General features: G+C 42.3%; 1 protein-coding gene across 1 annotated transcript in view; it reads right to left on the bottom strand.

Annotated features, from left to right (window-relative positions):
* pard3ba (par-3 family cell polarity regulator beta a) overlaps nucleotides 1–17,282 on the bottom strand; it is a 148,726-nt gene that overhangs the window by 58,166 nt on the left and 73,278 nt on the right. Inside the window, exons 14-17 of the mRNA XM_080052855.1 lie at nucleotides 12,707–12,788; nucleotides 11,622–11,775; nucleotides 10,530–10,645; nucleotides 7,313–7,357 (exon numbers count right to left, since the gene is read on the bottom strand). Of these exons, the coding sequence (XP_079908981.1) occupies nucleotides 7,313–7,357; nucleotides 10,530–10,645; nucleotides 11,622–11,775; nucleotides 12,707–12,788 (397 nt within the window). The remainder of the gene's footprint in view (nucleotides 1–7,312; nucleotides 7,358–10,529; nucleotides 10,646–11,621; nucleotides 11,776–12,706; nucleotides 12,789–17,282) is intronic.

Raw genomic sequence — 17,282 nt, 5'->3', positions numbered from 1 at the left:
GGGAATAAGGGGGTTATAAATAGAGAGAGGAGGGGGAGCGCTTAGGAATAAAACGCTCAATTTGAGAGGCAGGATTTGTGTCACAAATGTAATTACGGCTGTCCAGCTCGCAGCCCTGATAGAATTAAGCTCCTTGCCAAGCGCACTGCCGCACTACAGCAGAGAAACTGTGTGTGTGTGTGTGTGTGTGTGTCTGAGGGCGTGGGCATGTGTTATGTGTACTATATACTACAAAAAGTGAGCATTTTTGGTCCAAGCATGATACTGCTTTAGGAGATAGCCGTGTGTGTGTGTGTGTGTGTGTGTGTGTGTGTGTGTGTGTGTGTGTGTCCTTGAATGCCTTAGAAGAATAAAAGGGAAGACCGTTTGAGCACAATCCACTTTTAGTGTGTGTGTGTGTGTGTGTGTGTGCGTGCGTGTGTGTGCTTGCATGCATGCATGCGTGCGTGTGTGTGTGTGTGTGTATGCGTGTGTGTGTGCGTGTGTGTGTGTGTGTGTGTGTGTGTGTGTGTGTGTGTGTGTGTGCGAGGTAAATGAATAATGAGGGTTTAATAGGATGGATGGATGAGCGGCAGAGAGGTGGCTATCAACGCCCAAGCTCCATCCGATGGAGGGTGAAATCAGACGTTTATCACATATTGCTGCCCGCTGTGCCAGCAGATGCTCTCGCCCGATCCTTTTCACGTTTCGCCGTCCGCCTGATTTGTCACCGACTCAAGCTGGTGCCCATATTTAACAGCCGAAAAAAAACAGACCCAGGGTCAATACAACGGTGCCCTTCACATCTGTAATACTACTTCGTCCAAGATGAAGAAATAATGTCAAGCTCTCACCATGGGTTTTGATACTTGGTCTACATATAATTCTTAGTATTGAATGATTCTATCATCATAAGTCAAACTAAATAATTTTTTAGGCACCTGGAGCAAAACATAATACTATGTTTGTATACAAAACTGTCATCCCTGCTGCTGTAAACCACAACAGTGAAACAGTAACTTTTTTAGGTGGCTTTCAAACTTCAAGCAGTGTTCCGGGGATCCAATTTTCCTGCGCGGAAAGTTTGTTTATTCAGTTATGAGAATATAACTTTTTCACTTATCTGACACACCAAAGTCACAAAGTGAACCTTTAAGTTACTTCATAAGTCAATGGCTACATTCAAATTTAAAAGGAGTTATTTTGGATGCAGAGGTTCAGAAGCTACATTTTCCACAAAGACTATTTGAAGGGGATGGCAGGTGCACTGAATGTCGAGGAGAAAAGTCAAGGTGCATTTCAGTCAGAAACATCCAATTATGAGAACTTAAAAAGTCAGTCGGGTGAAAGCGGAGTCTTTTGTGGAAATCTGAAAAGAAATTCAGCATCGTAGTGCATGAGTGTATTTATTGATTATGAGTGTTCACTATTTAATCGTCTTCAGCCGCTATTGTGTGGTGTTCTGTTCCCATTTACAAACAACAAAGCATTATTAATTTCCCACAGCCCTTGGTTAGCGCCTCTGAATTCTGCTTCATCTGCGATTGGGCAATTATTTTCTTCTGTTGCCATTATACGGGCACATGACAAAGCAGTTGGTCTTACTAGCAATGTGTTTCAATGGGTATATTTCTTATTTATTCTTATTGATGAAGAAGACACATGGGGTTGACAATTTCATTTGAAATTCTTTTACATAGTTGACTGGCTTATAACCACTGGTGCTTGCATTTCACACACTGTCTAATAATCAGAAAATATTCATCAATGTCTTATTCTAAAATGCCTGTGTGTTTCCCCACAGCTGGCTACGAGCTATCAATTCTGAATCAAAGCTGTCTTGCACACAACTCGTTAATTATTCCACCCAATGAACACAAGAATAAATGAACTAAAAAATGTCCAAATTACAGGCTTTTTGTCTTTCAAACGGTTTGCAGCACACACTTAGGCAGATGCACACATTCACACGCCAACGCTTATCCCTGATGTCTTACCTGTCACCCAATGCAATCAACTGGGTGGTTAACACCAAACTATTAAAGCGGATATTGTCTTACTTGCGTTAGATGTTACATAGATGTTCCAGTCACAACATAAAAACAAGCAGACACACACACTCACACACACATCCCAATATAAATCATGGCACAATGCTGAATCTTCCCACAGTGTCTCAGCAGGGCCTTAACACTTACCTATCAACTGGACTACAATGTGCTCCACCGCAAGCACTTTTGCAGGAGACTGCTTGAAAGGTTGCCACGGTTACAAGAAAGTGCCCCCTTCCATCAAAACTGATGGGGGTAGTGTGGCCGCGGTGGTACAGAGGTTTGTGTGTGTGTGAGCGAGAGAGAGAGAGCGAAAGGGGTGACGGTGAGTTGCCAAGGAGACAAATTCGCCCAACGGTGAAAAAGGGGCTAGTTCCTTCTGGCCATGGTTCAGCACACACACACACACACACACACACACACACACACACACACACACACACACACACACACACACACACACACACACACACACACACACACACACACACACACACACACACACACACACACACACACACACACACACACACACACACACGCACACACGCACGCACGCACGCACGCACGCACGCACGCACGCACGCACGCACCAAAGATAGCACACATGTAAGAAACAGATCCACACACGCACACTCTTCCATCTTGTATCCAATCTCAGGACCGGCCAATAAAACGTCTAGAGCCATTTTTCCTGGAGAGCAGTAAAAAGCAGGCCCCAACCTGTAAGTCCTCCATAAAAACACATGACACATACAGACTAAAACACATACGCAGCAGTAAAAGAAAGCCTGCTCTCGGTATCTCCATTCTCAATAAAAACTAATCCAACAGAAGCACTGAACACACCATTACAAGGGGTTGAAACGCCCCAACCCTTGACGTGTTACACCGTTTCCATAAAATATTTCTTAATTCAATAGAAGCCATAACAATCTGAAATTACAATAGGCATTGACAATCCCATCTCAATAAATGTTTATGAATGGATTTAAGTTCTCCAAACTAACAAAGCCTCCCATGACACATTGCTTCACCCGAGATTGAATGCACTAAATATAGGCCTTTAAAAGCTTTACTGGAGCAAAACCAGGAGACATATGACAGGTCAGAATGCAAGTAATAAGCATGAGTGGCACGATGTATGTCTGACGTCTTTCCATTTTCTCCTTTTGATAAATACAATCTCATAAAAAGAGTGCATACCTTAGTCTGACTCTCAACACTTACCCACTACTCTCACTGCATTCCCAGGCATATTACCTCCTTCTGAATGTGTACATCTTTGAATATGGGACAGAAATGGGTAGTTTCACTTTAAAAAAATACTTCTTAATTTCCTCAAACAGATGTGGGCATTGTAGTTTTAAGCAAAAACTGCTCAAGCTATAGGAAAACATTTGTGAAGGACTATTTTCAGGATTAATACACGTTTACCTGCGCTCTAGTGAGAGCATTTACAGCATCAGGATCGGTGCTTGTGGGGACTGACTCAAAATAAACTACAGTGCCCACGTTGCTGGTAATTAAGGAATATGTCAACCTGTGCAACGGTGTGGCTCACTGTTTCTAATATCTTTTGAACAACAGTATAGCTCTATGGAGGAATAATAAGCTATAACGGGGATGCAGCTAGGCAGGAAAAATACTAGTTAGCAGGATCCTTTGACTGTTTATTATGGTCCTTTGGGATTTGTTAATGAGAAAAAATTGCCATCCCTATCCTTTAAAAAAAATGTTTCAGGAGAGCAGGGGATGTCATTGAAATCTTCATACTCAAAAACTGTTTTCATATATATGACACACCTGGACTTCAAACCGAGTCACTTCAGACACCTGTGTATAGCCGGTAAAAAAGCAAATCCAATTCATGTTAAGGGCCAATCAAAAACGCCCGCTCAAATTAAAGAGTCGCCAATCATTAAGGGTCCCTCCATCACTACTTGAATGCACTCAGCTATATCAGAGGCAACGGCTGCTATGCCAGTAATTGGGTTTAGCTGTTTAGATGTATGAGAGAACCGGGGGGAACATATGGGGCCGTATGTATTTAGCCTGCGACTAGATGAATGGCTTTAATAACTGGACGGGACTTAAAAGGCCATTTCATAATTACTGCTTACCTCTACTACATTATGGCGGAGCAGGGGGTTGGCAGGGGAAAGGGATGAGGGCTGGAGTGGGCTGGGTGGAGCGGGACAGGTGCCATTTGTAAAAAAAAAAAAAGTGTGGCTGGATAAAAGTGTGTGTGTGTGAGTGAGTGCATTAATTCATACACACACACACACACACACACACACACACACACACACACACACACACACACACACACACACACACACACACACACACACACACACACACACACACACACACACACACACACAGGCACCCACATGACTTGCAAAATACTGTAAAAATGTGCAGTAGTTTGTTTGGGTTTCACTCCATATCTATTTGAACGGTTTCGGTTTTAATGCTCATATTTTATATCTATGATTAACCTGGTTTTAATTCTTAAACTTGGTTAAAAAGTAAGGTTTTCATTCATGTCAGGTGAGCAGAATTGGCCCTTACAAGAAAACACACACACCCCCCCCCCCCCCCCATCCCCCTCCCCCCCACACACACACACACACACACACACACACACACACAAAAGACAGAGAGCTGTACTACGACATTTGAGGCTTGGTTTGACTTGGTAAAGGGAAACTCAGAGACTGGAGCATGTTCACCATAATCACATAAGGCTGGAACAGATACAGCCGCAGAGGATAGAGAGAGAGAGAGAGAGAGAGAGAGAGAGAGAGAGATGGAAGGAGAGAGAGTGAATAGGAAAAGGATCAGCCTGTTGAGAGAAAGACAATAAAGACTATCATAAAGACTGAATCGGATGGAGAGAAGAAAATGAGAGAGCGAGAGAGATGCGGGTTTGGGATTGGCGGAGGATGCTACAAAAAGGGGGATGAGCCATTGCGACAAAGGAGACAGGGAACAATCAAGACAGTCACAGAGAAGCGATTGGGAGAAAAAAACGAGAATAGTGGTATGGCAAAGATGAAAGCGCCAAAAAAAAGAGAGTTGGATGAAAAAATCTAAAAGCTCTATTGAAGATGGAGACGGCTAAGATTGGATAATCAAGAGGGGAAGAAAGAGAGAAAGAGAAAGAGAGAGGGGATCGAGATAGCTAGAGTAAGTGACAGAGAGAGGGATGGAGAGAGAGAGTTAGAGTGAAAGAGCTCCTCGCAAGCGGCTCTAGCGCGGAGAAGAAAAAGGGTTTTAGCCAGATTAAAAGAAGGCAGGCAGGCCCTCTTAAGACCATCCGCCTAATGAAATATGTCAAAGCCCATAAAGAAACACTGAGGCCATTTAGGAAGGAGGGAGGGGGGGGGAGCTATAGGCAAATACGCCTCATCAGCAAAAAAAAAATGAAAAAACACACAGCAAAAGCCCTGTCAATACGCATTAACTAAGATGTCGAGGGGGGGATGAAAAAGAAAGAAAGAAGGGAACGCAACGGTGGAGAAATGGATCTCGCTTTATTTATCATAGGCCTGAAGGGTTATGGGAGGGAGGGGGGTGGGGGGGTCTGATCAGAAAAATTCCAGGAAAATCATAGCAGGGGTGGAGGGTGGAGGGTGGAGGAAAAAGCCACTTGTGGGAATGCTGAGTGCGGGGAATTTGAGGTCAGCAAAACAGTTTGCTGTGAGGGCCGATTTGTATTCCGCCCAGCAACAGGGCTTAGTTTTTTTTACTATTGCAGGTGGATTTTAAGAGATCAGTGTACGTGTGTGTACGTGTGTGTACGTGTGTGTGTGTGTGTGTGTGTGTGTGTGTGCGTCTGTGTGTGCGTGCGTGTGTGACAACGGATAATTAGAAAGAAAAATATGGCAAATGCAAACCAGTTGGCTTAAATATAAGAATGCAGCCTAAAATAAAGTTAATGACTGTACTGGGGTAGAACTTGGGGAAGATGTTTTAGAAAGGGATCAAAAATGTTGGATCCCGCCCAACCCAAAGTGCATCTGCAAAAGGCAGTAAAAAAAGAACGCTGCGGCCTCAATTCTAACATCAGAACATAAAAAAATGCTGGTCATGATTCTTTTCTTACATAAAACCTAGTCGCCAAATTATAACAGAGCGGCTTGTTCTAAATGAGATGCAATGTCTCTGCACTGCAATTAAAAATCGCAGACTTGTGCAGAGATGTTCAACTGAGCGTGCACTCTCTCTGTCAGAAAGCGCTCTGTATCATATTCATATGCCCAGGACAACCTCACATACAGTCTTCTAATGCTGGAGCTGCTATGTCTAACGCGGGTAGAAATTTGCCGCGGCCCTAACTGACCCGAATGCGGAACAAACTTTTAAGGTCTTTATCTATATTTTGCCCTTTTTTCCTCAGCGTCTTAATTACAATTTCGTCATTAAATATAATGAATTGGCAACTTCTGCAGCCTGTCGCAACTCTTGTTTAATTCCCATTTCCTCACTTGTAAGGAAAGTATTTTCTAGATATTTTACCGAACTGAAAATATAGAGGAAGGGTTCTATAATACAGTGTTTTAAAGAGGCAAACAATATGTGCATTTAAAATCTCTCTATGAAGTTACAGTTGAGCTACTGTAGCTTCAATATGAGACGTTGTAGACAGAGCACATAGTAGATGGCCACTCTGACTTTTTAAGTAATATTACAGGACATGAGACGGACATGTTACAATGGTACAAAATGAATAGTTGTTCAGTGTTTATATTATTGAGAGAGTGAAGTCAATACAGTATAGTGTGAACCACTACTGTGTAATGTCACTCAATAGTAAAACTGACTTTTACGTTTTTTTTTTAGCTTTAAACAAGACATTTCTCAAATAAAACAAGGCGCGAGCGAGCCAGGAGAAGTAAGTGAGACACAAGCCGGTGTAAATGCAATGCGGTTAGCTGTCAGGCTGGGTGAGGATTGAGTACTGTGGGCACTTGCTGACCCACACCGCTATAAAGCAGCCAGTGCTTGGACACTAAGTGCTTCACAAGTCAAGTCTGTCAGCCAGGGAGAGTGAAGGCAGTGGAGGGAGGGGGGTGATAACCAAATGCTCGATTCTTTAGATTTTGAAAAATGTGAAAAAATTTGAATATTTACAAGGAAAGTCCATTTATTTCTGTTCTGTGTGACACAACTGGTGTGTGTGTGTGTGTGTGTGTGTGTGTGTGTGTGTGTGTGTGTGTGTGTGTGTGTGTGTGTTTTGTGGTGTGGTGTGTGATTATATCAAAGACACTTACCATTCCTCTGCCCGACCAGTGATCCCATGTTGCTCTCATCAGCCACTAGAACAGACAAAAAACAAGCACACACAGGAGTAAATAGCTCATATTACTACGTGCAACACATTCTGAAATATGAAGGGGGTTCCGTGCTATCCCTGCAAATTGTTAGAAATGGTATGAGATGCTGTAAATGACTCTCCTGCCAAGGTGTATCAGACAGAGTTAGGGGCAAAATAACTGGCCGACTGAAAGAGGAAATGAAAGAATATAAAAAAAGAGCGATATTGTGCTTGTGAGAGCAACACGATAGAAGTGAGACAATGAGAGAAATAGCAATTAAAGGAGAGGAAAAAGAATACATGAAAAAAAAACCTGCCCCCAGCACCACCACCTAATCTAACTAAACAGGATTGTCGGTCGGTTAGTGGCAAGCCTCCACAGGCGGCGCACCATGGGACATGATAATAGGTTTTCATTACGCCGCCATTTCTCTTAAATAATCCTTTTCATTTTTTATGAGGTCAATTTTCCCCCGGTGGAAAGATGGAGGGTGAGAGAGGGGGGAAAAGAGGGGGGACAGGCAAAGGATGGAGGAAGAGACAAAAATAATCTGTAGCATGAGGGGACATAGAAATACCTTTTTATGCTGTGCACATGTGCCAGATAAAACAGAAATGGAATACTGTCAATGTCTTTGGGGGTAAACTTTTTACCTGGACTCATGTCTCTGCTTCCTTTTTTTTCTGTTAAGGACAGATAAAAGTATGCATGGCCAGCAACCAGATATGTCTCCATGCCAAAAATGTATACATAGATATATACATTAAAGTCCAGTCATCTTTTTATAGTGTTATATATGTGTACTCTATTACTGGATAATGGAACTATATAACAAGTGTATGGTATGTAGAAGCATGGAGTCGGGCAGATCATGGTTTTGGAAGTGAGCTAGGGCAGAAAAAGAATACATCGAGTACAGTTAAATAGTCATATGCTTATTTATTTATTATTCAACCTGGATAACAGTACACACAATACTACAGCTGTAGAAGTGTCAGGGCTTGCCACTGTTCACCTCAGCATGGGGCAGGTGTGTGTGCATGTGTGTGTGTCGGTGTGGATCTCTGTGTGTGAGTGGAAGCTCTGAGTCAACAGACTGTTTGCAGAGGCATCTGGGGGTCAATATGAGAAAGCTCAACCTCTTTTTGTCAAGTGGTGTTTAATAAAAGCTAACCTGTGATGCGGCTAAAGCTGGGTTGCTTGTAATCGTACATACTGACATGTGTGAAGCTCTGAGGATAATAAATAATCGTAGATGGGAACACAGAGCTCAGTTGCGTGATAGTAGGCATCTGGAAAGAGTTAAGGCATATTTATCAATCCAAATGAAAGATGTTGTCATTCAAGTTTGATAAACTTTACAGAAATGCTGTTTAAATGAGGGCGGGCTATGTTCTGGTTCTTCTTACGCGATAAGTATTTTGAACAAATGACGGCAGTTCTCCACCCAAAACATTCTATATAAACAATGACCGTTTAATATAGAGACAGATTCATACGGCCACGCCCACACAGTCAAACGGTCTAGTCTATACACTAAAAAAGCAGTGTTTTTTTAAGCTAAGTTATATACTATTGATGTACATTTATTTTCAAATGTTTAGATTTTTTGTTAAAGACTGTTGAGATGGGGGCGCCCTTAGCTCAGTTGGTAGGGCGTCCCCCCCATGGGCCTCGGCCAGCAGCTGACCCGGGTTCGATTCCAGCCCGCGGTCGTTCTCTGCATGTCACTCCCCTCTCTGCCCCATTTCAACTATGTCTCTACACCATCAATAAAGCATAAAGAAAATGCCAAAAGATTGTTGAGATATATTGTAGACCAGGTTTCCAGAGGTTTTAAATGAGAGAAGGAATGAATGGAAGCAGAGATAAGGAAATGGAGTGTGGAGGATAGAAAGCCAAAGAGGAGAGACATACAGTATAACAGTGGGTATTGGAGTGGGTCCTCAATGGGATAGAGCAGAGAGAGAGAGAGAGAGAGAGAGAGAGAGAGAGAGAGAGAGAGAGAGAGAGAGAGAGAGAGAGAGAGAGTGTGTGTGTGTGTGTGTGTGTGTGTGTGCGCAGACCACCCTATGCCCATAATGAAAGCCAATCAGCTTGGGTGGCGGAGGCGTGTGCCGTGGGAAGATAGCCAATCCACTGCGCCTAATGAAGCGCGATTGGAAATCACAGAGTGAGAGAGAGAGAGAGAGAGAGTGAGAGAGACATAGAGATAGATAGATAGAGAGAGAGAGAGAGAGAGAGAGAGAGAGAGAGAGAGAGAGAGAGGGAGGGAGAGAGAGAGAGAGGCCGAGCAGAAAGCTATATGGATAGAAGAGAGCGCCAGCAATGAACTCGTCTGCTTTTCGATTGGGCAGGAAACTGTGAAAGGGAAAAACAGAGGGTAAACAAAGATGGAGGGGATGCTGAGAAAAAAATAGATATTTAAAAAGAAAAAGAGAACTTACATTGCCCCTAATGGCCTCGGAAACCAAGAAAAATTTAGGAAATGTGTCAGAAAAGTGAGAGATAAAGAAAGAAGAGAAGACTGGAGAGACAAACTGGGGAAAAAGGAGGAGAAGAGGGGTCAGTTGGGTTAATACGAGGAAATAAAGCCCTGTCTTTTTGTTGCCTTCCATACGCTCGACAGAAAAAAGCCGGGGAGATTGGAAACCTCACGCCTTTCATTCACACACACAAATAGGAAGGGACACACACGTAGACAAGTACACACAGACACACACACATACACAGAGACACACACGATCAGGCGATGTGTGTTCAAGCCAGTTCGTCGGAAAGCCCCCGGGTTTATGAGTTCACGGAGGTCAAATCCCCCTAAGGCTAAGGGATAATAGAAGAGGGGGCGACGTATCACAACAAAGAAATGTACTGATAAGAGGCATGTGATCGCTGTTGGGGTGGCCTTTGTGTGTGTGTGTGTGTGTGTGTGTGTGTGTGTGTGTGTGTGTGTGTGTGTGTGTGTGTGTGTGCGTGCGTGCGTGCGTGCGTGCGTGCGTGCGTGCGTACGGAGTCTGAGTCCATCATTGGACTCATGTGTTTGGCTTGGTTTGGTAATGTTTGACACGCAGAAAATACTTTTTTCGAACGTTGACTGGTGGGGAAAAAAGTGTCTTCTTTATTTTTGATGGAGAGGTTTGAGGTGTGTGTGTGTGTGCGTGTGTGTACTAACCCAGGTCCATGCTCTTAGACGCCCTGTTGCGAGGCACGTTGTCCTTGTAATTGGCCAACTGCCGGTCGGCGTAGAAAGCTGCTTCATTCTTGTGAGGCGACTTCTGCTGGAACTCACTGAAGAAAAAAAAACAACGGGTCACAATCACTTAGCCATCAATCAATTGATTAGTATTTACTCTTAAACTGGGTTCAGCCAGAAGTAAAAAAAAAATAAAAGATAAAAAAATTCAGTGACTTGTTGGTTGAATCATCATAACAAAGTAGAATTACACACGCATACAGCATATCATTCAATTTCCTTCTCCCAAGACAGCGCTATTTAGTGAAACAATAGCACACACTGTCTCCATTTAAAGTTACAGGGCAACAACAAGGACATCAAAGCCAGATTCTGACTCGGACCACATGACTAACTGTACACACACACACACACACACACACACACACACACACACACACACACACACACACACACACACACACACACACACACACACACACACACACACAATGCAGATTTGTTTTAAAAATACTGCCTAAGAGGAGTGTTGACAGAATCGTGCAAAACACACCCTTTACTATTTATTCAATTTCTTTTTTCCTCAATAGACCCTAAAATCTGGAGTAAGTCTTGTTTAATAAGATAGTTTTTATGCTGTGTGTGTTGATTTCCACCCTAAAGAGTTAAGGTTGGGTTGAAAAGTATGTTTAAAGCTATTAAAAATCAGCTTTTCCCCCCAAGGAGGCTACTAACATTGAGTATTATATAGCTCTTTTCTAAGCCCTTAAACTCCAACAGAAAACACTCTATTACGCAATCACTGCAATTAGTAATGTAGAATGCAAAATAGGCTATTGCAATTAGCGGCCGTATAGGCTAAATAATGCATATGTGCGTTGTAATATTCAGTGTAATGGCTTCTTCTTTATCTCATAACACAGCGGCCGCCATATTAAGGGGTGTCATTAGAATATAATAACTAACTGGCCCTGTGTGTGGTTTAATAGAGTGCTCACGGGGGCTGTGTGTGTGTGTGTGTGTGTGTGTGTGTGTGTGTGTGTGTGTGTGTGTGTGTATCGTGGGGTTTACCTGTGTTGCGGGGGAGTTAATGGTAACTCTCTATTCATTTCCTCCACAGCGCCTGGGGAGGGCGGTGGGGGGAAGTCGCCTTGCTCCGAGTCTTCATCGTAATAATCATAGTCGCCGTGGTTGTTGTTGCCGTAGTGACTGGCCGGGTACAGGGCTGAGGTAGAGGAACGTAAACAGACAAGAGCGACTTTTTTTTACAGTATTACAAGCTGCTCTGAAGTCAATACACAGCTAAGCTAGGCCAGACATTTAGGAAGCATTGGCTCTACGTCAATATACACACACACACACACACACACACAACAAAAAACCCTCTCATACAGAGGATCATTCTAACTTCCAGAAGTTGTAAACCCCTGGATCGCATCATTTCCACACTTTAAATGCCTTTGTGTTGAAATCTACTTATACTTAATGTATAAGTAGTAGGCCTATGCTGATGGAGAGCTGGCAGTCTCCACGAGAAAAGCATTCTCCAGCTCTCAGCATCCCAGGGGGGGTGAGAGTGAGACAGAGAGATAAAGAATGAATTTAAAGCAGTTTGTTAGCCGTCTTTCTTTCAATTATTTTTTCTCGTCTCATATAACACGACAGCACACGTACTACACAATAGCCCTGTATGCAAATCAGGGCCCACTTAGAAGCCCTTTCATCAGCTATAATGATTCCAAGGTCAGATATTGAAATGAAAAGCGAGAGCGTCGCATTCGAAAAAAGAAAAAAAAACATAGTTAATGACTCTCTTTTCTGCCGTTATATAGATGTGCAGCGGACCCACATTGACAGGAGATATAAAGACAGAAGCTTGAACAAGTCCTTTAATGCAAATGCTTTATGAAGCATTGGGATGGCTGCTACAGTGTCCTTAAACAATGTCACAAGCGTTGGATTGGGTGTCATGCTGTGCGGCGATTGGTAAACACACACACACACTAACACACAAACATGACTGTGTGTACAAACTCAGCCGCAGATAACGGAAGAGTACACAAACACTCCAAGCCTAATGTTGACTATCTGACGGTTCAAAATGGACAAACATTGCATGCACAGTGGGGGGATTTCGTTCGAGTGTGTGTACTCACCACCGCCGTTGGAGACAGGCTCCCCGTTGGGTGGTCTAGAGGGTCTTGGGGGCCCTTGGTTGGCACTGTGGCCCCATGGCTCCTGTCACACACACACAAAGAGATGAAGGGAGACAAAATTAGTTATTTCAAGGGGCGTGTGCATATCTAAGCAAAAAGGTGTTCCTTTTTTATAAAATATTGATGATGTTGCCTCATAGATCACTTTCTTTATTAACCAGAAGGATTGGACAAATGTTTTTTAAGGTATTTTTGTTTACAAGAATACAGAATAAATATATATTTTGGGAAATCAGGAAACCATGAAAAATATCAGACTCCAACTTTAAAATCTTTAGTTTTTATCCACCCTCCTATCAAATGTATGATTCCCATAGCTGGTGGCGTTGTACAAATTGGTGCTTCAAACAATAAGTCTTCCGGACAGTTAACACATTAATTGGACATTTTTCAGAGCATTTTTATTGTCGAAAATCTGATGGCTTTGACACCAAAACAGAACTGTAAAACAGGTTAGGCATATGGCAACTGAGCTTTTTGAGGAAATCGGAGCATATTTAGAGCAATTCTCTAAGGGGTTTTTGACTACACTGTAGTTAGAAGAGTGAACAAAATAGTGCAAAAATAGTCAGGTTGATCATAAATGATAAAGAAATTTGTCATCTTTTCAGAAGAGAAAGTTTGTATTGCTTAATTTAAGTTTGATGTTTTGTTTAGTAGGAACATCCATCAACATATGAAGGCCAGTTTTTTTTTTGGGGGGGGGGGGGATTTTGGTTTTCATTTGACAAAGAGGAAGTTGACAATCTTGAAGAAATGTGTTTTTTTTATCTAAGTCATATCATACTGTGGAACGTGGAATTATAAGAATATAATGATTTTTACAATTGTAAGTCTCTGTCGTTCCAACACTGTGTGAGACTTTAAAAAAAAGAAAAGGCGATTCTCTCCATGTGTACAATGAAAACACAGTCATTAAGATAAGGCTGAAAGCGCTGACAGCCATGTTATCCAAACCTGCCATCCAGCACTACAAAGAACCCCCACCTCGCAGATTGAGATAGGGACTGGAAGTACTGGTGCAGCTGGGGAGGATGAAAGACCCCTTTTGTGGTCAAAGAGATGGGAGCTACAGCTGTCACACACACACACACACACACACACACTTTACACTTATTTAACCATGATAAAAAAATAATAATCCTAACACGATGAACGGAGCTGAGAGGTGTTCTAATATTTGTGTCATATCAAAGTGTATTGGGTATGGGTGTGTTTTCACAATGTCACACAGAGTCCCGCGGGTATCATTAGCAGCTACCATACATGTTAATTTGTCGCCACATCGTAGCTGTCAATCACTTTTGAGCTCATATATCTGTGTGCATTATGAATTTGCCATGAATTTTCTGACAGCTCGTCTGCATGTGCCAGTCACACATAAATCACATCGTGGCTCATGCATTCATCTATCTATCTTTTTATCTATCCATCCATCCATTCCACAAACTGAGGAGTTGCCTGAGGCTTTTGAAGCACCCTGGGCAGGCAGATATCTAAGTTAAAAAAGGGGGGTTTATCATCCACCCAGACAGTCCAAACCTACAGCTGGATACAATAGGCTTAGCCCCTGATTCACCCTACTGTGTCACCCACCCCACCCCACCCCATCCACACAACCCTTGGATCAGGATGTAAGTGCAAAAAAAAACACAAATAGTGTGGTCTTTTTCTCTTTGATTTGAGTAGCTAGCTGGCCATTAATAATTTCTATCTGTCCACTGTATTAATATTATCCGTATTTGTTTGTCATTTACCTGTACGCTACTACGTTAACCTGAATGAGAGGTTTACTACCGAAAGTTTACATGACTGACAGAAATATAAAGAAGTTAGGATTTCAGTGTGGTGCTCCAATTATGTTTTGTTAGGGATATGGGGATGATTAAGGCAGTGAAAGTTGGCAGTATAAATAAGTAAGAAAGGACACAAATGTCAACGATCCATTATACTTTTGGTTGCACATACTGAAAAGTTTGGTGTCTACAAAAGGGGCATGTATAATGTTTACTATGCTTACTATCAGCTGGTCAAGTTTGTGTGCTAACATTTGCTAAGTAGCACTACTCAAAGAGTGCAGGTGATGCTGCTGGGAGGGTCAATTCTGCCATTTTTTTAAGAATAAAATATACATTAATGCATATGTATTTAAAGAACAAAATAATATTTTCATTCATATCAATTGTATGTTACGTACGTGTGATTAAGATTTTAGGTCATATTGCCTAGCACTAATGGAAAACAAGCTCTAGACATTGACAGTAAAGAGGGGCGCTGAGGGACTTAGGGGGGAGTTTTGCTTGAGGGAGCGCTTGTTTTTAATGCCGCTGACCCACGGTGTCACCAGACAGTCTGTTTTAGTGATGACAGGAGGAGGACTAGGCAGATATGCGCTGAACTTAGCACTGGCTTTGATAGCATTTGTCTGTAGGCTTGGTTTAACTTAAACACACCCCACTCAATGGGCGAATGAGATGTAAATGCCACAATGAGGCAGGTCAATGGCAGTAAACCCACTGACCCTCACGTTATAACAGCCTCTCTTACACACAAACACACAAACACACACACACACACACACACACACACACACACACACACACACACACACACACACACACACACACACACACACACACACACACACACACACACACACACACACACACACACACACACACACACACACACACACACACACACACACAATAACTAAGCATCTGCTGAAAAAACCTCATCTTTATGAGCTTTTGAAATTATCAGTCATGGTTCAACATGGAGCTGAATAGACAGACTTCACTGACAAACAGCTATTTTTTCACCGTCTGTCATACTCACTATCGTCATCAGTCCATCCATCCGGGAACATGTTCTTCCTTTCAAGCATTTTATTTAAAACCAACTTAGTGTGTGACTTTGTGATTGTATTTACAAGGAATAAAGAAACTGCCTAAGACAAGGGACACTTTTTTGTTTGTTTTTTTGTTTGTTTGGAAGTTCATGTGATCAGGTTTCTTTCAACAACAGCACACACACAATAGGGCAAACATGTAAGAATAAGCAAAAGTCAACGCAATGTGTGCAGTCGGATATTTTTAACACATGTATCACATCTGAAAAGGGAAATGTGTTCACAACTACATAGAGTATTCACGAATACTGATTCTACTCTTGTGAAGAATTGCTGATATTTGTTCATTATACCCCATACGGCTGTGAATATATGACTATATATGAATATATTTGGTGTGAGAACTAATTCACACTTTTGGTCCTGATTGGTTTTGAATGTTTCCTAGTGGGGAGTCTTCAGTGGTGGCACAGTTTCTGAAACACGTCCTGTTTTTTTTTTGTTTTGCTGGGAGTGAGAAACAATAGGTTAAAGCAAGCAGGCAGGAAAAAAAGAAAACATTTTGTTTAATAAACAGGAGGAGAGGAGCCAAGGAGAAGGTAGCCAGAGAAACCCCAACAGAGACACAAGCAGACAGGCATGCAGGAGGCTTTAGATTAGCTTTATTTAAAACAGAGAAGAGACAGGCAGGTGTGAGACAGAAAAGCAAGAGCACCAACGCTTTTTAAAAAATACAAGGAAAAGTCAATGCAAAACAAACTACACAATTAGTTAAAAAAGGAAAGAGCAGATTAAGCCTTTACAGTGTGTAGATAAAAAAAACAATTGGTTTGACGAGAAACGAAGAAAAAAAAGGGTGTGAGTTACAGCTAATTTTAAGTGAGTTTGAACAAATGTGACAGAAAGGAGGGTGCACATGGTGAAGAATTTAGTGTTGCGTGGAGTTTATGGGTGATATTTTAAAAAGAGAGCTACAAGTTAATGACAGTTAGTGGCGTTGGCAAAGGGGGGAAAAGCTTTCAACCGGATTAATATGCGTCCACCACACCATCAATCATTACATTTTTTTTTTTTTTTTTACATATTTACACATGAAGGATTTGGATTGGCAGAATTGGAAAAGGTGACGTTTTTCTTTATAATTTCATTCAAAATAGAACATCATGGATTTAATTTTACAGTGATTGAAGTTGGTAAGAGAAATATTTAAAACCACATGCAAGAGCTTTACTATGTTTTTAATTTGCAGCCACAATGTCACTTGCACCCCTTTTTGCAAGCCCACACGCACACGCACACGCACACACACACACACACACACACAAACACACACACACAGTGTCAGAGCCCACCGGACAGCTGTAGCCGGTGGTGTCTAGTGATGGCCCTGTTGTGCGAGTAGTTATGCGAGTGAGTGTCAACATGATATCTCTCTGTGTAACCGTGTGTGTTAGTGTGAGGGCTGCTGTGTGTGGGTATCCTGCTCTGAATGGGTGTGTTCTCTCCATACATCTGCCCAGCCATTGCTCTAATGTTGTCAGTGTAGCTATTATTCTGAGAGCTTTCTCGCCTGTAAACTGGGTCTGGCGTGCGGCTTCGTGTCTGCCTATAACGCTGGCTGTGTGCGTCCATGTGAGTGTGTGCGTTATCGAGCGTGCCGTGGCA

The sequence above is a fragment of the Ammodytes marinus genome, assembly GCF_949987685.1.
Source record: "Ammodytes marinus genome assembly, chromosome: 24".
NCBI lineage: Eukaryota > Metazoa > Chordata > Actinopteri > Uranoscopiformes > Ammodytidae > Ammodytes > Ammodytes marinus.
The sequence above is the reverse complement of the archived record's forward strand: the minus strand, read 5'-3'. Positions and strand labels throughout refer to the sequence as shown.